The sequence below is a fragment of the Rhinoraja longicauda genome, chromosome 8 (genome assembly GCF_053455715.1).
Source record: "Rhinoraja longicauda isolate Sanriku21f chromosome 8, sRhiLon1.1, whole genome shotgun sequence".
In the NCBI taxonomy this organism is placed as follows: domain Eukaryota; kingdom Metazoa; phylum Chordata; class Chondrichthyes; order Rajiformes; family Arhynchobatidae; genus Rhinoraja; species Rhinoraja longicauda.
Genome location: NC_135960.1, coordinates 28,189,151 through 28,211,151, shown reverse-complemented (window position 1 = coordinate 28,211,151; position 22,001 = coordinate 28,189,151). Strand labels below are relative to the sequence as shown.

Below are 22,001 nucleotides of genomic sequence, written 5' to 3'. Positions count from 1 at the left end.
AGTGCTCACTTCAATCTTTGCAGCCAAAAAGCACAATGAAGCCTTGGGCAATAATTAAGACCAATAAATTAGAAGCAATTGAAACTTCTTCCTCTTCCAAGTGAAATTGAAGCTTGACTGGGAAGTAACAATGTATGTAGTATGTGGCAGGAATGTACTATTCGACAGGTAATTGTTTGCACTCTTTTAATATATTGCATTTCTTCACACTTATCACGTACACAAGCAAAGGCATCTATTCAAATATAACAGTAAGATGAACTAGTTAAAAGGTTGGTTAAATAATCCACTAAGAAGGATCTGCCACATTAGGCTGTTTAATAATGCTTTTATATGCTTATATAAACCTTTATATCAGGTTATATGTGTTTTTAATCAATTTCACTCATTGTACTCAAACAATTCATGATTTTTTGAAGACTAGGATTAGAAAGGATCACTATTAATGAATCATTTGAATACCTGTAACTAATCAAAGATATTTTAAGAATCTAATACTAAAAATATGCATAGTTTTCACGTTTTTAGAATGCCATAAACTATGGAATATCAACTGGTCAATGAACAAAAACTCAGAAAACAGAAAAATTGGCTTATTGATGCAACAGCTATTGTCGAAGTAAGCAGTGTTATTCAGGAAAAGAACAGAAAAGGAGCCCTGAATGAGAATGGACAAACTCCTAGAGATATGATTTATTTTGACTTCAGAGCAGGAGCCGCTCCATCAACAAATCCAATGTGGACTTGATACTCCAAATACAAACTCACGTCTGCATTTAACAGTTTGGTTCAATCCGGATCTTCTTCTGCTTTCTGATGTCCTTCCAGATACTTTTCTATGAATCCTAGCATGGCAGTTGCAGAATTTAAATCCAAGTGATTGTGTGTGTCTGGATTAAAAAGCTCAAATCAGGAATTGTAACTGTGAAATTGCCAGTTTACTGTAAAAATTCACTGGGTCTGACATTTGTGACTGTAAACCTGCCAAAGTAATTGTCTCCCAATTGTTTACTCATTTCTGCAGCAATTAGGGGAATAGATTAACACATAAGTGTATCTCATCAGCAGCTTGCATTGAATTTGCCCGACTTAGTACATGTTTAGCATTTACATTTTTGATTCCGAACATGTATATACTTTCTCTCCCTGTACGGAGAATTTAGCATTGGGGAAATTGCATTCATGCCAAGCAGTGTGAATGATCACCTCCCCTTCATCCTCCCCCTCCCCCCAAAATATGCTCGAGAGTTGAAAGTGTATCTCAGACACAAAATAGCAATGTCTTTTCATTAATCAAAATGACTTTCAAAAATCAAAAGCTATGATTTCAACATTATAATTCTGAAAAATAATCTGAAAGTGTCAGAAACTTGAATTTCAATATAAAAATCACATGTTTTATATTCCAAATAATTCAATTACTTAAATGTAATCAAATATTCTGGATAAGCTTGAATGTCATTGAAAATAATAAACATGGAAGGATTATTTACATCGTCCACAACACTGTCATACAAGTCTGTTGGATTACTAGAATTCTTTGCGGGGGGTGTAAACATTCCACCTTGCCCTTGACAGAAGACACCAGTGAGTACTCGAGCACGATACATGTACTTCATTCCATTAGCATCAGGTTTTGAATATGTGTTGTTAGTAGAATACATTGCATTTACAGCAAAATAGGTGCCATTCCCCAAAGCGGTGGCTGCAAAATAAATAAAATTGGTTAATTATGAAATGCTCCTTCATTTAGCAAGCAGTATTCACTTTAAGAAAACAAACCAGAAACTTATTTGTTTTGTATATTTCAATATGAAACAGTTGTAAGTTTTCACCAAAAATGATTTTTTTAAAATACAGCCAAGACGATTTGGAGCAGTTTAGTCAGTTTTAGTTTGCTGTGGTGATCAAGGGGCAGTGTGTATTATGGCCTTTCACTGAGCAGGTGCATCAATCTCCTATTTTAATGTCTGCTGAATAAAGTGGTGGCATGTACCTTATGGATGAATAAATGCATGATTTATTTTATTTGTGCAATTTTTCCCTACCAGCATTTTTACAGCTTCAGTCATGCAGGCAGCTTATGAAAATTATCCCCAGTTTATCCAGTATTATGTTAAAACATTTATCTTAAAAGTTATTTTCTAAAAGGTGACAAGACAGTGCCTTGCTGATGAAAATGGCCACAAATGATAAAACTAAGGGATAAGCATATATTTTTAATGAAATCGAAAAATCCAAACTATGGTTATTTGCCGTCTATAGGGGAATAGAGTAACACACAAGTCCGCCTTAACCAACCTGATCTCCTGGTTGCTAAACATTTAACTCCCCCTCCCATTCCCACACTGATCTTTCTGTCCTGGGCCACCTCCATAGTACAAATTGGAGGAACAGCACCTCATATTTCGTTTAGGCAGCTTACACCCCAGCTTTATGAATATTGACTTCTCTAACTGCAAGTAACAATAGACAATAGGTGCAGGACTAGGCCATTCAGCCCTTCGAGCCAGCCCCACCATTCAATGTGATCATGGCTGATCATTCTCAATCAGTACCCCGTTCCTGCCTTCTCCCCATACCCCCTGACTCCGCTATCCTTAAGAGCTCTATCTAGCTCTCTCTTGAATGCATTCAGAGAACTGGCCTCCACTGCCTTCTGAGGCAGAGAATTCCACAGATTTTCAACTCTGACTGAAAAGGTTTTTCCTCATCTCCATTCTAAATGGCCTACCCCTTATTCTTAAACTGGCCCCTGGTTCTGGACTCCCCCAACATTGGGAACATGTTTCCTGCCTCTAACATATCCAACCCCTTAATAATTTTATATGTTTCAATAAGATCCCCTCTCATCCTTCTAAATTCCAGTGTATACAAGCCTAGTCGCTCCAGTCTTTCAACATATGACAGTCCCGCCATTCCGGGAATTAACCTAGTAAACCTACACTGCACACCCTCAATGGCAAGAATAACCTTCCTCAAATTTGGTCACCCTTGCTTTCTCTCGCTCCATCACTCCCCCTTCCCAGTCCTCCGACCAGTCTGACTGTCCCAGATTATATTTTATCTCTGCTTTGTTGTCACATTCTCCTGGCTAACAATAATCTATTCTACACTTTCCTTGTCCTTCATCTCTTTTGATGTCTCGTTTTCACACATTACCCTTCCTTATCTATGTGTCTCCCTCTTCCCTGACTCTCAATCTGAAGAAGGGTCTCGACCCGAAACATCACCCATTCTTTCTATCCAGAGATGCTGCCTGTCCCGCTGAGTTACTCCAGCATTGTGTCTGTCTATGGTTATTTGCCTCTTGATTGCTCATTTCCTAATATTCTGCATACGCTCCGTTTTGTATTTGAATTTCCAGATTTCCTGACTGATTAAAAAAATTGTATTACATACCATTCCTTCCTGCGAAGCTCCGGTTGAACCCAAGATTGCTGATTGATTCTAGTGTGTCTGATGCTGTTCCATGGAATAAGTTCATTTCATTTTTCGTTCCAGCAGGATTTTTATCTTCAAACAATTGTTTTCTAATCATATAATTCTTCCAAAGACATAGGGTTTGTATTCTTTCAATCTGTTAGAATAACAGATTTAATCTTTTTGTAAACTTCCCAATTTTGCATAATCGTTTATTTTTAAAAAACTTCAATCTATAATATTTTATATCTATATATATATATATATAAAATTCATATTCAGAATGGAAGCTAGGATACAACTTAATTGACTTGAAGTTTGATTTACCACCTCAAGAAGTGTGGTGAATGTCTGCTAGCTGCAAACTGAAATGCCATCTTAACAATGGTGAGCAGTTATTACCTTAAAAATCTGTCACATTATAAATTGTTATCCTAGTTGTACTATTGAAGACCAATAGCATTAAAACCGTTGTGTTTACACCATATTCTACATAGGGTATCTCTGTTATCCTCAATAGTAGAATACAAGAATTATCCACAACATTCAAATTTCCCAAAATTAAAACAAGAACTTAAGAGGGGATAGCATACATAGTAAATATATGAAAGCTTGGTAAATATGATAAATGACAAGAGGCATTTCTTATTTTGAACATTTGGAAATATTTTTTCAAGATGAACATTATAGAGGTAGCAGTATTGAAGAGGAAAATGGGGCAAACTGAGCAGGGAAAGATCACTTAATTAGATGAGGTGGGCTTTACTGTCAAACTTGTTGGCACACAATGTAATACATGTCCCACAAGAATATACAACACAGCCGGAGAAGACCATTAGCCCCTCTTGCTTGGCCACCATTTAATATGATAGCTGATCTGTTACCTCATTGCCATCATCCTGCGTTAACCTTATAACCCTTGATTTCTTTAATATTCAAAAATCCACTGACCACCGTCTCTACTAGCAAATGAGCCTCCACATAGAAAATAGGTGCAGGAGGAGGCCATTTGGCCCTAAGAGCCAGCACCACCATTCATTGTGATCAGGGCTGATCATCCACCATCAATAACCCGTGCCTGCCTCCCCATATCCCTTGATTCCAAGCCAGGAGATACCCTCCCTGGAAGGTTAACTATCCTTCGTGAAGAATAGTCTTTTCATATCTATCCTGTATGATTAACCCATTATTTGAGACAGTGGCTTCTAGTTCTGGACACAATGAGAGAAAACATCAACTTTGCATCTATTTTGTCAAACACTAAGGATGTTGTAAGTTGCAATGAGATCATTCTCCCATTCTTCTAAACTCCAGAATGAATAGATCCAGTCTCCCTTATCTCTCCTTATTTTATACTCTGTTGTGCCAATGACTTTACTCGTGTCACTTAAATATTGGAGCCCACATCAGCTTATTTAATGGCCTTTACCTGTTCCCCTCTGTTTATGGACAGAAAAAAGTAAATACGGGTGGCACGTATAAGGGTCATGTTGATGCTTTGGCACCGACCGTACAAGAGCTGGCTGCTCTTGAAAAGGAGGCGCAGTCCTCTTTCTTACAGTTTGGCTTTCTGCCCAACCAATTGTTCAAGCGCTTTTGATTGCAACATGCGCCTTAATTTAGTTCAACAAAGAAACTGAACCAGATTTTCTTCAACTCTTCAGTGTTGTTCATCTTGAAAAATATTTCCAAATGCTCAAAGAAAATACAAAATGTCTCCTACACTTTATTATATTTCCCATGCTTTCTAATATATTCCATGTGTGCTATCCCATTATGTTTTCTTGTTTCAATTTTGAGAAATTTGTGTTCATATGTACAGAAACTGCACTTGGAGAGCCTTAAACATTTGTACAGCTCTTACCATAAACTTGTTACCCCAGGAATCAATCTGGCAAACCTTTGCTGCACTCTCTCCATATTTTCTTAATAGGGAGACAAGACCTGCAGAGATTAATCTAGGCATACTCTCGTCAGGGCCCTGTGTAACCAGAGCAACATGTCTCTGCTCTTGCAATACTTTTTGCAATACAAATCAACATACCATTTGCCGCTCTCATGCTTGTTGTAACAATGTTTACTCTATTTATGTGAACACCCAATTCACTCTGAACACCATCAACTTCTCACTTTGTTTTAAAAAGTCAACATTTTCCCATTATATTCTGTCTGCCATTTCCTTACTCATTCACCTAACCTGTCCTTATTTCACTGAAGCCTTTGTATCCTTCCCACAGCTTTCATATAACAGCTAGGTCACAGATGTTAGCTGTGGCATCCCACCAGTCACAGCTTATCAATCTAAAAATGACCCAGAGAAAATACTACTAAATATAACAGTAATACATGTTGAATGGTATCAAAACTATGAATTTCATAATGCAAAAGACTGCAAACATGGTCAGTTCATGGTAGTGTGTGGATCCTACAGAAGAGTTCACAGCAATGTGGCAAAGAAACCACAGGCATCATAAGCTAATAAAGAGCAATGTCCTGATATGTCTGAAATATCTGAAGAGAAAAGGGAAAAAAAGTCTAGTGTGTTTAATTATATTTCAGGATATATTATACTCCAGGGTAGTGATCTCTGGATTGCTTCCAGTACCACGTGCCAGTGAGGATAAGAACAGAAATATAGGAGAGATGAATATGTGGCTGAAGAATTGGATATGTGGCTGAAGAGTTGGTGCAGGGATTCAGATTCCTCGACAATTGGGATCTCTTCTGGGGCAGAGGTGATCTATACAAGAAGGATGCGTTGCACCTTAACTGGAGGGGAACTAATATCCGGGCGGGTAGGTTCACTAGTGGTATACGGGTGGGATTAAACTAGATTGGCATGGGGGTAGGATCTTAGACAGGTGGGATCTTATACAGGACCGAAGCAGGTGAGAGGTTAGAAGTTGGTATGGAAGGCGATGAGAGAAAGTATGGAGGACAGAATAGGCAGGAGAAAGGCAAGAGGCGAGGAAAGAAGGTTGGTTTAAATTGCACTTATTTTAAAAGAGGCCTGATGGGTAACTTAGGGTATGGATAGGCACATGCAATTGGGACATTGTAGCCATTACAGAAACTTGGTTAAGAAAGGAGCAAGACTGATAGCTCAATGTTCCAGGGTGCAGGTGCTTCAGGAGAGACGGAGGTGAGGGTAAAAGAGTTGGGGATGTTGCATAATAATGATTATCGGTTAAGGAGGATGTCTCGGCAGTGGTCAGAGGTGACATTACGGACGGTTCATCTAGTGTGGCTATATGGGTGGAGCTGAGGAACAAGAAAGGGATGATCACATTGTTGGGGTGTACTACAGGCCCCCAAATAGTCAACGGGAATTAAAAGAGCAAACGTGCCAGGAAATTGCAAATAGCTGCAGGTCAACTAAGGTTGAGTAGGGGATGTTAACTTTCCCCAATATTGATTGGGAATGTCATAGTACGAAAGGTTTAGACAGGGTAGAATTTGTCAAATGTGTTCAGCAGAGTTTCCTCAGGCAATATGTAGAGGGCCCTACACAGGGGAGGGCAACGCTTGATCTAATCTTGGGAATTTGGGAAGAACAAGTGGATGAAGTGTTCATGGATGAGCCTTTTGGAGCCAGCGACTACTGTTCTATTAGGTTCAAGACAGTTATGGATAGAGACAGGTGATTTAAAATGCTAAATTGGGGCAAGGTCAACTTTGAGGGTATGAGACAGGAACTTGCTCAAGTTGATTGGAGTAGGTTGTTTGAAGGAAAAGAAAGTGGGGTGTTTTTAAAAGTGTGCTGACAAGTGTTCAGGACATGCACGTCCCTCTTAGAGTAAAGGACAAGGCAGGCAAATGTAAGGAAGTCTGGATGATGAGGGAAATTTAGGCTTTGGTCAAAGAGTAAGAACGAGGCATGGGATAGGTATAGGCAGCTGAGACAAAAGTGTATCCCTGGAGAAGTTTCGGGAACTAAGGAGTAAACGAAGTAAAACAGAACGGCAAAAAGGTGACAGAAGGTAGCTCTGGCAGCTATCGATGATAGCAATGAGATGAGAGCATGACCAGGGTGGTATAGTTCTTCAATATTAGCTGCCTTTTTGAGGTAGTGCTTCCTGTTGATCCCTTGGATGGTGAGGAAGGTAATATCTGAGATGAACTGGCCAATGTCAATGACTTTCTGCAAGCTCGTTCGTTCCTGGGTGGTCGAGTCACCAAACCAGACTGTGATGCAACCAGCATGTTCTCAATACAACTGTAGAAATTCAATAAATATTTGAAGACATGTCAAATCTACTCCTAAGGAAGTAGAGGCATTGGTGAGCTTTCTTGGTAATTCCATCAATGTGCTGGGCCCAAGACAGATCTTTAGATATGTACGCGCAGGAATTTGAAGCTGTTGACTCTCCACCACTGCCCCGTGGATAAAAAGTTTCGTGAATTCACAGCTTTCCTTTCTTTAATTCAATATCATCGCCTTGGGAAGTATTGTTGCCAATTGGTACTGATCAAGATCTACCAATGAGGAAGTTGAGGATCCAATTACATAGGAGCAATCAGAGATACAGTTCCCAGAGTTTAATGATAAGTTTAGAAGGGATGATGGTGTTGAACGTCGATGTGTACTTGATGAGCAACAGCCTGGTGTACATGTTCTTATCATACTAGTGGTCCAGTGCAAGAGGAGAACCAGTGAGATCACATCCCCTGTTGATCTGTTGTGGAAATAGGTAAATTGTAGTGGTTCCAGGTCCTTACTCAGTCAGGAGTTGATTTGCATCACACCCCAGCTCACAAAGCATTTCTTCACAATGGATGCGAGGGCCACTGGACAACGGGAATTGAGGCACGTCAACTTGCACTGCTTGAGCATCAGTATTATGGATTCTCTATTAAAGTAGGTGGGGACCTCAGACCTTGGTAATGAGAGGATGAAGTTGTCTGGAAAAACTCCAGCCAGTTGGTCTATGCAGGTTTTACGAATGCTGCAGGAACACCATCAGGGCCATATGCTTTCATGCAGGATCTTCCAATTAAGATCAGTGATGTGGGGGCCTACGGAGGCCCGAGAAGCTACATCGATGCTCTCCCTTTCGAGATGAGCATAGAAAGCATGGAGCTTGCCTATAAGCGATACGTCACTATCACTTGAGCAACTTGATCTTCCCTTGCAGAAGGTAATGGCCTGCAAGCCCTGTTGAAAGTCTGTCTGATCCTCCAACATAGAATGAAAATGTTTCTTTACTTTCTTAATGGCCTCCTAGTGGTCATACCTGGACTTATATGGATGGTCCTGTATTGCTACACTTGAATACCCGAGACCAGGTCTTCAATAGATTGCAGACCTCCTCAGATTCATTCAAGGCTTCTAGTTAGGGAATACTTGAATGGTTTAGTTTAGAGATGCAGCGTGCAAACAGGTCCTTCGGCCTATCAAATCCACCCCAACAATCACCCCATACACTACTTCTATCCTACACTCTAGGGACAATTTACAGAAACCAATTAACCTACAATTCAGTACATCTTTGGAATAAAGGAGGAAACCAGAGCACCAGATAACCCATATAGTCACAGAGAGAATTTGCAAACTCCGTACAGACAGTACTTTAGTCATTGCCTGTATGTAGGATGAAGAGGCACAGGAAGATGGTCCAATTTTCCAAAGTGCGGATGAAGGATGGAGCGATAGGCATCCCTGAAGGTGGAGTAGCAGTGGTCGAGTGTTTGGTTCTCTTGAGCTGCAAGAAACATGCTGGTGATAGCGACTTCTTCATACTATCCCTGTTGAAGTCATCGGCTACAATGGCAAAGACGCCGGGATATGCCGTTAGGTGTTTGTTGACCATGGTGTGTAGCTCCTCCAGTGTTAGTCAAACATCTGTCTGGAGCTGGATTTAGACCAGTCATGATGATGGAGGCAAATTCCCTTGGGAAGCAGAAGGGACGATACTCCATTCCTGGGTGCTCCAGGTGTGAGGAGCAAGAGTTGGATAAGACTGCTATGTCTGAGCACCACAAACAATTTACCATGAAACATATATTGCTCCCTCTCCCTTTTACTGATGGTGTCATCCGGTCCATATGATGAATCAAGAAAACTTCAGGCTGGAGGGCTGAGTTTACAGAGCTGCGGTTGAACAGTCAATCTGTTACAGCTCTGATTTGTGCTGTTTCTCTAAAAGCAAGTATTAAAACAGTTTTATCTAATCTTATCTTGTTCAGCTGCTGACAAAATATTGCCACTCTCCGGCACCATCTTAATAATAAAGAATGAATGTCGTACCACTGGAATAATTGATTATCTGAAACAGTTGAATTATGTGTTTATCCTTTGCCAATTCTTGCTGTTCCTCAAATGTATGTAAAGGTTTGTTAGCACAATGTAGATGGCCAAATCAGGGAACTTGCAGTGGGAGTAGGCTGGAGAACTGGAATCTTTGGTCACCTTTATAGATTGCATGGAGATGTTCTGCAAAGCGGTCACCTAATCTTGTTTGAATAAGGGTCTTGACCCAAAACGTCATCCAGTCCTTCTCTATGTAAGATGCAACACCTGTCCCTTTACCTCCATCAAAGGACCCAAACATTCTTTCCAGGTGAGACAGAGGTTCACCTGCACCTCCTCCAACCTCATCTATTGCATCCGCTGCTCTAGATGTCAACTTATCTATATCGGCGAAACCAAGCGCAGGCTCGGCGATCGCTTCGCTGAACACCTGCGCTCGGTCCGCATTAACGCAACTGATCTCCCGGTGGCCCAGCACTTTAACTCCCCCTCCCATTCCCAGTCTGACCTCTCTGTCATGGGCCTCCTCCAGTGCCATAGTGAGGCCCGCCGGAAATTGGAGGAGCAGCACCTCATATTTCGCCTGGGCAGTTTGCGGCCCGGTGGTATGAACGTCGACTTCTCCAACTTCAGATAGCTCCTCTGTCCCTCCCTTCCCCTCCTCCTTCCCAGATCTCCCTCTATCTTCCTGTCTCCACCTTTATCCTTCCTTTGTCCCACCCCCGACATCAGTCTGAAGAAGGGTCTCGACCCGAAACGTCACCCATTCCTTCTCTCCCGAGATGCTGCCTGACCTGCTGAGTTACTCCAGCATTTTGTGAATAAATCCAGTCCTTCTCTCCAGAGATGCTGCCTGCCCTACTGAGTTACTCCAGCATTTTATAGACAATAGGTGCAGGAGTAGGCCATTCGGCCCTTCGAGCCAGCACCACCATTCAATGTGATCATGGCTGATCATTCTCAATCAGTACCCCGTTCCTGCCTTCTCCCCATACCCCCTGACTCCGCTATCCTTAAGAGCTCTATCTAGCTCTCTCTTGAATGCATTCAGAGAATTGGCCTCCACTGCCTTCTGAGGCAGAGAATTCCACAGATTCACAACCCTCTGACTGAAAAAGTTTTTCCTCATCTCAGTTCTAAATGGCCTACTCCTTATTCTTAAACTGTGGCCCCTGGTTCTGGACTCCCCCAACATTGGGAATATGTTTCCTGCCTCTAACGTGTGCAACCCCTTAATAATCTTATACGTTTCGATAAGATCCCCTCTCATCCTTCTAAATTCCAGTGTATACAAGCCTAGTCGCTCCAGTCTTTCAACATATGACAGTCCCTCCATTCCGGGAATTAACCTAGTAAACCTACGCTGCACGCCCTCAATAGCAAGAATATAGTTCCTCAAATTTGGAGACCAAAACTGCACACAGTAATCCAGGTGCGGTCTCACTAGGGCCCTGTACAACTGCAGAAGGACCTCTTTGCTCCTACACTCAACTCCCCTTGTTATGAAGGCCAACATTCCATTGGCTTTCTTCACTGCCTGCTGTACCTGCATGCTTCCTTTCAGTGACTGATGCACTAGGACACCCAGATCTCGTTGTACGTCCCCTTTTCCTAACTTGACACCATTCAGATAATACTCTGCCTTCCTATTCTTACCACCAAAGTGGATAACCTCACACTTATCCACATGAAACTGCATCTGCCATGCATCCGCCCACTCACACAACCTGTCGAAGTCACCCTGCAACCTCATAGCATCTTCCTCACAGTTCACACTACCACCCAGCTTTGTATCATCTGCAAATTTGCTAATGTTACTTTTAATCCCTTCATCCAAGTCATTAATGTATATTGTAAATAGCTGCGGTCCCAGTACCAAGCCTTGCGGTACCCCACTAGTTACTGCCTGCCATTCTGAAAGGGACCCATTTATCCCCACTCTTTGCTTTCTGTCTGTCAACCAATTTTCTATCCATGTCAGTACCCTACCTCCAATACCATGTGCTCTAATTTTGCCCACTAATCTCCTATGTGGAACCTTGTCAAAGGCTTTCTGAAAGTCAAGGTACACCACATCCACCGGCTCTCCCGTCAATTTTCCTAGTTACATCCTCAAAGAATTCCAGACTCGGAACGATCCTGTTACTACTATCCAAATGCTCCGCAATTTCGTCTTTTATAATTGACTCCAGCATCTTCCCCACCACTGATGTAAGACTAACTGGTCTATAATTTCCCGTTTTCTCTCTCCCTCCTTTCTTAAAAAGTGGGACAACATTAGCTACCCTCCAATCCACAGGAACTGATCCCGAATCTATAGCACAGTGGAAAATGATCACCAATGCGTCTACAATTTCTAGCGCAACCTCCTCGAGTACTCTGGGATGCAGACCATCAGGCCTTGGGGATTTATCAGCCTTCAGTCCCATCAGTCTACCCAACACCATATTAGTGGATCAGTGTGTCCAGAACCTGATAGGTCTTCACCTCCCCTTCAGTTTCTGCATTCAGAAGGAGGCGCTAACCCTTTGATGCTTTGGTTCACTCAGACATCTCCACCAACACCACTTCCAATCCTCACGTCATAACAGGGCAGGCAGGCATGATAACTAGGACACCTACTGCAGTAATCACAGATCTGTTAAGCTGAAGCATAGGTAAAAACATTAAAATGCAAAGAGAATAATTCTGATGATTGACAGCAAACTGTAATAAAAGATAAACTCACTGAGGAACCCTGAGATTGGGATCAGTTTACATAGAAAGAGCAGCTATCTCCAAGCCGAAAGAACAAGGAGCTCTGTGCTTGTAAATGGCAAAAAGCAAATGTGGCAAGATTTAAATGAGTTGCAGCAAGAGATTTGGTATTATGGAAGCAGCTGGAATCCAAATCTAGAGAACAGAAGAAGGACAGGTGGGGGAAACGAGTTGCCCAGATTGAAAATGGTACTAAGTAGCATAGATCACGGAGGAGTGAGTCAAGTGAATAAACTAAAGATTTAGCTGCAGAGCAAGATCCCATAGGTTAAAGAGAAGCAATCTTTTTTGCCAAGGGCAATCCAAATGTTAATTGAGGTACGATTAATCTGTTATAAATTTAAAGGTTCAAAGGTATTTTATTGTTACATGTACCAATTAAGGTACAGCGATATTCGATTTACATTTTAAAGTTCATGTTTGTAATTTGTTAAACACATTCGAGGCAGAAAATGCTGGAAATCTAGCAATTCACTGTACCTGCAGAAAGAGAAACAGTTATCATTTTTGTTTAAAAACCCATTGTTGTGCTAATGAAAGAGTTTGGTACAAGTCTTAAATATGAATGTAAACGTGTTATTGTGCATAATAGGTTTATGAATATTAAAATGTTACCTGTGAAATGATTAGAGATTATTTGGAATACAATCTGCACTACAGTTCTTGGAATGTTTCTGGATTATTCAGAAATTGATATTTCAAATCACACAACCCTGTATTTAATCTGTATTGACCCATCAGTGTTAATATATTCATTTGATATCGGCCAGTTATCTGCTAAGAGAGGTGCCATATTTAGGTAATGGGTTCTTAATGCTTAATGATATTTTTATGTAACTATCTTGTTGTATTGTTTACATCATGCTTGCAATTCTGATTAAAAAAGGCTATCTATATCTATATACTAAAACTCTCGTTTGTTTGTTTGTTCCTGAACTACAGCCAAAACGGTACACAATAGCGCCACAATTTTAGGCCCACCTTACTCACCATCGTCCCTTTGGTGCTGATGGAAGAAATCTCATTGAAATCGGTGTTATATTTTTAAAGTTATTCACATTTTAAAGTTTAAACCTATCTCCTAGGGAGGGAGGTGGAGGGAGGGAGGGGGGTAGGAGGGAGGATAAGGGGGATTGAGTTGGATGGAGTGAGGGGGTTGGGTGGGGAGGGGGAGGAAGGGGGGAGGAGAGGGTGCTGCACCAATGCAGGAGAGGTTTGGGGCCAACGGGTCCACTTGGTCTAGTATTCACTTAATCCTTTTAGTCACACTGAGCTTATATACATCTCAACAAGAATCTGTAATATAAGGAAACAATACTTAACCCAAAGAATGCCCCAATGTATTACATTTAAAGCGTAGTCACTATTCCAATGTAAAATCAGTTTAAGATATAGCATCTCTGTAACCAGAGCTTATGAACCACTCCATCAAATTGTTTTGCGTAAGGACATTAATGACCGTTCCAATAGCTGATTATCTGCATTAAATATATTACATTCATCTGAATCCCTCCATGAAAGGTTACTAGGCTATGAAAAATGTATTAAGATTGACTAGTACCTTTACAATCTGAAATGTATTGGCTGATTCTTTGAAAGATTGCTCTACATTCTGATATTCGTTGGATTGCTGCACCAGCTGCACAGATATATACTGTAGTTTTTTCATACCATCCCAACGATCTGGAAGAGCATCAATTGGCAATCCTGCAGATATATCAAATGAATCATAATTATATATGTTTACATGTTAGTCACATGTAGCTTTAGCTCATCAATAATAAGCATATTAGACAAAGGTTAACTTTCCACTTTAATCATCTGATGCTATCATCAACTGCTGCCAGATTATTTAGCGGCAAGACAGAACATTGAACAGTACAGCACCGGAGCAGGACTACTGGCCCACTATGTCTGTTTAACGCAATGCCAAATTAAACTAACCCCTTCTACCTGTGCGTGTTCCATATCCCTATCCCTTATCCCCTGCATAGTTATATGTCTATCTAAAAGCCTCTCAAACGTCGCTGTTATTTCTGCTTCCACCACCACCTCTGCCAGTGCATCCCAGGCACTGAAACACTACAGAGACCTACAAGTCTCTGTAGAAATGCAATGTTGCAATGTTTGACTTTGCAATGTTGTCTGCTAGACACAAAATGAAGATTACGTGACTACAATGCAGAGCACTTGCTTTGAGTCCAGAGAAATGACTCAACACTTCTTTGTTGCCTCCCACTTTAATTCTCCAGCCCACTCCCACTGTATCCTAAAAGTCTTTGGTCTCATGCTCTGTTCAATTATGACCCAACATAAGCTTGGGAACTGCATCCTATCATTCATTTGGGCACATTCTACCATTTTGGGTATCTCACTTTCTGACTGTGTCAGAACTGATCTGTTCTGCTGGAAGTCATTCATTGTGATATTGTGCCAGTTTGTCCTCTCTCCTTTGGTACATCTTGGGTGTAGGTTTAGCTTTATTATTATTGTCACATGTACTGAGGTACAGTGAATAGCTTTATTTTGTATGCTATCCAATCAGATCAGTTAATACCATAAAATACAAGCAAGTCAAACTCAATTACAACAGGTAGAGCATGATACATTGTGCACATCATTGTAGCACACCAGTTCTGTAGACAAAGTCCAATGTCTGCAATGTTTGTTTTAGTTTAGTTTACAGATACAGCATAGAAACCGGCCCTTTGGCCCACTGAGTCCGTGCCGACCAGCGAACCCCACACACTAACACCATCCGACACACCGGAGACAATTTACAATTATACCAAGCCAATTAGCCTATGAACCTGCACATCTTTGAAATGTGGGAGGAAACCAGAGAAAACCCATGCAGGTTACAGGGAGAAAGTACAAACTCTCTGCAGACAACACCGGTAGTCAGGGATCGAACCTGGGACTTTGGTGCTGCAAGGCAGCAATTCTACCACTGTGCCAATTTGGTAGAAGTAAATTAGACAGTACCCTAGCTTATGGAAGGACCGTCCAGAATGTAAATGAGCATTTCACTATTTTTTCACGCTCCTTTATCTATGGTTCTTACCCAAGAGCTTTTTTTGTGGTTTTTTTCTCTCTAACTGTTCCCTTTAATCCATCTACCGGATGACATCCACAGCTTATTCTCAACCCAGATATTGCTTCATCCAATCCATCTTTCCCCATCTTCTTTGTAACTTAAAACTAACTTGTTTTCACACTTTCCCTATTCTGATAAAAGGTCGCCAAACTGAAACACTAACTCTACTTCTTTTCCGAGAGATGCAGCCCAACCTAATGCGTGTCCACATCAGTTTTAATTTCAGATTTCCAGAAATTGAAGTCTGGTAGGAAATAAAAACTGCAGAAGCTGCTTTAAATCGAAGGTAGACAAAATGCTGGAGTAACTCAGCGGGTCAGGCAGCATCTAGGGAGAGAAGGAATGGGTGACATTTCGGGTCGAGACCCTTCTTCAGACTGAAGTCTGGTGTTTATTTACAGAGGGAGATATAGATGGGATTGTTGAGTGAACCAAAAGTTGCCAGTGTATAATGTGGGAAAATATGTTCATCTTGGAAGGAAGGGCAAAAGAACTATTATTTAAATAGAGAAAGTTGCAGAATAAAGGTGTAAGATATGCTCCCTTCATTGGTCAGAGCATTGAGTATGAGTCAGGAAATCACATTGCAGGTTTTGTTAGACTGCAGTTTAGTTTCAGTTTAGTTTATTGTCATGTGTACCGAGGTACAGTGAAAAGCTTTTGTTGCAGGCTAACCAGTCAGCAGAAAGACAATACTTAATTACAATTGATCCATTTGCAGTATGTAGACACATAAGGGCATAAGGCTTAGTACAAGGTAAAGCTAGCAAGGATGGTCCGAGGGTCACTGTAGAGTACCAGACTTCAATTTCAATTTCACTGGAGAGTACAGTGTGCAGGCAGTTCTGGTTGCCCCATTACCGAAATTATGTGGAAGCTTTGGAGAAGGTGAAATAGTTACTGGGCTGCTGCCTGGATTAGAGGGCATGAGCTAAAAGGAGATATTGGACAAAATTTGGATTGTTTTTTCTGGAGTGTTGGAGGCTGAAGGGAGACCTGATAGAAGTTTATAAAATGATGAGAGGCACTGAGATGGGACACTGCCAGAATTTTATTTCCCCGGATAGAAATGTCAAATACTAGAGGACATAGGTTTAAAGTGAGAAAAAGAAAGTTTAAAGGAGATGTGCAGGGCCAGTCTTTTTTTTTAAACACAGTGTTAGATACCTGAAATACACTACTGGGGGTAGTGGTGGAAGCAGATACAGTAGCATTTAAATGGCTTTTGGATAAGCACATGAATATGCAGGAAATGGATGGGTGTGGATCATATGCAGGTGGAAAGAATTAATTGAATCTGACATATGTTTAGGATAGGCATGGTGGGCTGAAGGGCCTGTTTCTGTGCTGCAGGTTTAATTTACATTTTATCATTCAAAAACAATGTCTTGATCTGCTGCATTCAACTATTTTATCAAGTGGAAAATATTGAATATGAATCAAAAAGGTGCACACAAATGATATAAAATGAAAAACTTTACCTTCAGTTTTTAAAATCCTTTTCAAACCAATTGTGTTATTTCCTTGGATTGTAGCAGTAAGGTTTTTCAAATCCACAATGCATGGCTTGCTGAGAAGTTGAATATTTATTGAAGTCAGATCTTTACCGAATGCTGCTTCCAGCTTGAAGTTTGTAGCACTGGCAAATGGTTTGTATCCATTGCCATCTTGAAACTGCCATTCAACCAAATTTTTGACAAGATCTTCGTTTCTTCTTTCAGATTCTTCTTCTCGGAGGCAGTTAATCATCTTCTGAATTTTAGTAAAGGCTGTCAGAACATCCTTTGTGAGACCACGGATTTTGATCTGAGCTCCAGATTGGTCGCGTTTTAGATCCAATATGATATTCAGACTTTTATTAAGATGTTTTAATTCTTCAATTTCTTTTTCGGAAAAGTTAAATAGATAGTTACTATCAATGGTTTCTTCAGACTGCTCCTTTGAAACTAAATTTTTCATCCAGGATTTAGCATTTTCTACACCTTGCTTACTATTTCCACAGATCTCAAAATGAACAGGCTCTATTTCATCTTTGAATTGAATAATGTCTTCAGTGAAGGATTCTTTATTGTTTTTTGGCTGACCTCCAAACAAAAATGATGTAACTGATGTAACTTTATCTAGTCAAAGCAGAAAAAAAAATCATTACCTTCATATAACGTAACTATATATACACACACCACTTAATCCACTTCTCCTGTCTCATTTCAATCTGTAAGCTTTACCTTTTACTTGCTTCTCTCTTTGACTTTTGCAACTTTCTTTCAACCATTTGCTTCGGTAGCTAGTTTCACATTATCACTAATATTTAGGTGAAGACCTTTCCAAAATCTCCATTAGTCCCCATCTTATTTCGGTAGTTTTTAGTTCAGGTTCTTCTGCACAAATGAAAAATAATCTCTCTACACCCACTCCCGCAAAACCTTTCATAAAACTTTTGTGGTTTGCACCCTTCCCCATATTTTTCTTGTTCCATCCTTTTATATTTTTTCTGCATTCTCTTCAGTGTTTTTACATCCATTCCACAGTATAGTCAGTAGGTCAGGCAGCATCTCTGGAGAGAAGGAATGGGTGACGTTTCGGGTCGAGACCCTTCCTCAGACTGATGTCAGGGGGGAACGGGACAAAGAAAGGATATAGGTGGAGATAGGAAGACAGTGGGAGAACTGAGAAGGGGGAGGGGAAGAGAGGGACAGAGGAGCTATCTAAAGTTAGAGAAGTCAATGGTCATACCGCTGGGCTGCAAGCTGCCCAAGCGAAATATGAGGTGCTGTTCCTCCAATTTGCGGTGGCCTCACTATGACACTGGAGGAGGCCCATGACAGAAAGATCAGACTGGGAGTGGGAGTTGAAGTGCTCAGCCACCGGGAGATCAGGTTGGTTAAGGCGGACTGAGCGAAGGTTTTGAGCGAAATGATCGCCGAGCCTGCGTTTGGTCTCACCGATGTAGAGAAGTTGACTTCTGGAACAGCAGATACAATAGATGAGGTTGGAGGAGGTGCAGGTGAACCTCAGTCTCACCTGGAAAGACTGTCTGGGTCCCTGGATGGAGTCGAGGGGGGAGGTAAAGGGACAGCTTTTTGTGATACCTTCGATTTGTACCAGCATCTGCAGTTATTTTCCTACAGTAGTCATATTGTGTGGAAACAGGCCCATTGGCCCAACGTGTCCACAGCAACCAACATGTCCCATCTACACTAGTCCCACTTGACTGCATTTAGCTCATATCCCTCTAAACCTGTCCTATCCATGTACCTGACTATTTGCTTTCTAAACATTGCGATAATCCCAGCCTCAAGTACCTCCTCTGGGATCTTGTTCCATACACCCACCACCCCCCAAAATCCTATAAAATCTTTACCCCTTCACCTTAAAATTATGCCCTCTGTTTTTTGATTCCCCCACTCTGGGTATGAGATTCTGGGCATGAGACTCTTTGGCTGGGGAGGCAGTGCAGGCCAGTGGTGGTATGTAGCAGCCTGGCCTGGAAGCGGCCAGGGAGGCAGTGCGGGCCAGGGGTGTAGTCAGCAGCCAGGCCTCAGGGTGAAGGTTGGTAGGATTGATCTGAAAGTGGCTGGGGTGGTCTTGTGTGTTGGCGGCATCTTTGGTGCCGCAGAGGGCTGAATGCTGATGCTACTTCTCAGCACCACTGCGGGTCTCGGACACATGGCAGGTGCGCGGTGTGATCTGGTGGTGGGTCTTGACCCAAAACATCAACTATCTATGCTCTCCGGAGATGCTGCCTGATCTGCTGAGTTACTCCAACACTTCGTATCCTTCATCATTGCACAAATGTTGATCTAAGCCAGTATCTGTCAATTTCAATGGCCTCCGCAGTGTAACTAGCAGCCTCTGTTCTCAAAGAGACAGCGGTGTCCGATTACTGTGGGGACAATCATCCACTATAAATGAAATCCTTTATAAAGCGGTCCATCATAATGAGGATTTACTGTATTACATTAGCTTTCACCAGGCCTGTGAAAAATATTTTAACCCAATAAATCATTTAATGTGTAGTATTGCCTCAAGTATCTATGTAACATATTCCTTTAAAATGTATGATGCCAATGATTCAAACCAATTTTATCTCCTGAGTTCTATTAGTTTACCTCCCCTTTTTTCTATTTTAAATGCATTTATCTCATTACTCATTTCAGTACAAAATACATTCTACTTTGTAAAATGTCTGATACTTGCCAGCTATTTTTTTCAACAGAGATTCATTTTCTGGGGAAGTGGATGTTTCATGCTTTTTCATGCTGCTGTGAAATTCACTCAACATTTGAGGTTGAAAAATTACAATGCGAATCTTCTGCAATGAAGGCGAGGGTGTTATCTTTATAAAGTCAACGACTGAATCAAGCATTGCATCAGCAACTTGGGAAGGGTTTGCTTGTCCTTGTCCTATTAATTGGGGTGTAAATAGTTTTAACATTTACACATACAATTTGGTCTTCTGGTCATGACTAAAACAGTTCATAGAGTAAAGATTCAATTCTCCCTGTTGCAGATATTAAATTATAGTAACAAAGAATTTAGGACCATGAGTACGCCATTTGTCCTTTCTCCACCATTCAATATGATCATGGCTCATTAGCCACATTTAATACCATGTTCCTAGATTCTGTCCAAAGCATTTAATTATAGACAATAGGTGCAGAAGTAGGCCATTCAGCCCTTCGAGCCAGCACCGCCATTCAATGTGATCATTCACAATCAGTATCATTCACAATCAGTACCCCGTTCCTGTCCTCTCCTCATACCCCCTGACTCCGCTATCATTAAGAGCTCTATTTAACTCTCTCTTAAAAGCATCCAGAGAATTGGCCTCCACTGCCTTCTGAGGCAGAGAATTCCACAGATTTACAACTCTCTGACTGAAAAGGTTTTTCCTCATCTCTGTACTAAATGGCCTACCCCTTATGCTTAAACTGTGGCCCCTGGTTCTGGACTCCCCCAACATTGGAACATGTTTCCTGCCTCTAGCGTGTCCAATACCTTAATAATTATATATGTTTTAATAAGATCCCCTCTCATCCTTCTAAATTCCAGCGTATACAAGCCTAGTCGCTCCAGTCTTTCAACGTACGACAGTCCCGCCATTCCAGGAATTAACCTACTGAACCTACGCTGCACTCTCTCAATAGCAAGAATGTCCTTCCTCAAATTTGGAGACCAAAACTGCACACAGTACTCCAGGTGCGGCCTCACTACGGCCCTGTACAACTGCAAAAGGACCTCTTTGCTCCTATACTCAACTCCTCGTCATGAAGGCCAACATGCCATTAGCTTTTTTCACTGCCTGCTGTACCTGCATGCGTACTTTCAGTGACTGATGAACAAGGACACCCAGATCTCTTTGTACTTCCCCATTTTCTAACTTGACACCATTCAGATAATATTCTGCCTTCCTGTTCTTACCACCAAAGTGAATAACCTCACATTTATCCACATTAAACTGCATCTGCCATGTATTTGCCCACTCACATAACCTGTCCAAGTCACCCTGCATCCTCAGAGCATTCTCCTCACAGTTCACACTGCCACCCAGCTTTGTGTCATCTGCATATTTGCTAATGTTATTTTTAATCCCTTCATCCAAGTCATTTACGTATATTGTAAATAGCTGCGGTCCCAGCACCGAGCCTTGCGGTACCCCATTAGTCACTGCCTGCCATTCTGAAAGGGACCCGTTAATCCCTACTCTTTGTTTCCTGTCTGCCAACCAATTTTCTATCCATGTCAGTACCCTACCCCCAATACCATGTGCTCTAATTTTGCCCACTAATCTCCTATATGGAACTATATCAAAGGCTTTCTGAAAATCCAGGTACATTACAATCACTGGCACTCCCTCGTCCATTTTCCTAGTTACATCCTCAAAAAATTAATTGATAGCAAAGTCCAGGATTTTGACTTTGTTTGTTTTTTTTAACCCTTTTAGTTCATGGCCCATGAAACCAGAAAAGTCTTTGTTCTGCTGAAGTACACTGAAGAATTTTGCTTTATGTTTGAGAATGCGGATGAATGAGGTGTGGATGAAGAATTCCAATATGGTTCAGATGCCACAGGTTCCATTCCCTCTATGCACACCAATGCTTCCAGCTTGATGCGAACAGGGGTTAATGCATCTTTGCCAAAGGTGACCAAAGCAGAAGGGGAAGAAGATCTCTGACCAGGTGCACCAACTTCCTAAGAATTGTCCTCGAACAACACTGTAATATAAATATCCAGAGGCTATTGACTGTTGGCCTATTTAATCTCAAGATCATTTTCAGTCCCAATAGCCTTTTCCATTATAATGACCCTCTACTTCAATTCCCACATCCTGCTCAAATTTCAATGTATCTAGTTAAACCAAATTAAAAAGACAACTTATGTCTACAGGTTGTTCCTAATCTAGTCTGTATTTTAGCCACATTTTGGATTTATTCAACGTATAATGAAACCCCAAAAAGTGTTTTTAAGCAAACT

The 22,001-nt window shown here is 41.2% G+C and overlaps 1 protein-coding gene across 2 annotated transcripts in view; it reads right to left on the bottom strand.

Annotated features, from left to right (window-relative positions):
• Window positions 1-663: 663 nt before the first annotated feature.
• The window catches only part of LOC144595800 (protein mono-ADP-ribosyltransferase PARP14-like), a 42,891-nt gene continuing 21,553 nt past the window's right edge, over window positions 664-22,001 (bottom strand). For both annotated transcript variants that reach the window (XM_078403475.1, XM_078403476.1), the window contains exons 13-17: window positions 19,725-19,931; window positions 17,009-17,647; window positions 13,992-14,137; window positions 3,403-3,580; window positions 664-1,705 (exon numbers count right to left, since the gene is read on the bottom strand). In XM_078403475.1, the coding sequence (XP_078259601.1) occupies window positions 1,419-1,705; window positions 3,403-3,580; window positions 13,992-14,137; window positions 17,009-17,647; window positions 19,725-19,931 (1,457 nt within the window). In that variant the 3' untranslated portion in view covers window positions 664-1,418. The remainder of the gene's footprint in view (window positions 1,706-3,402; window positions 3,581-13,991; window positions 14,138-17,008; window positions 17,648-19,724; window positions 19,932-22,001) is intronic.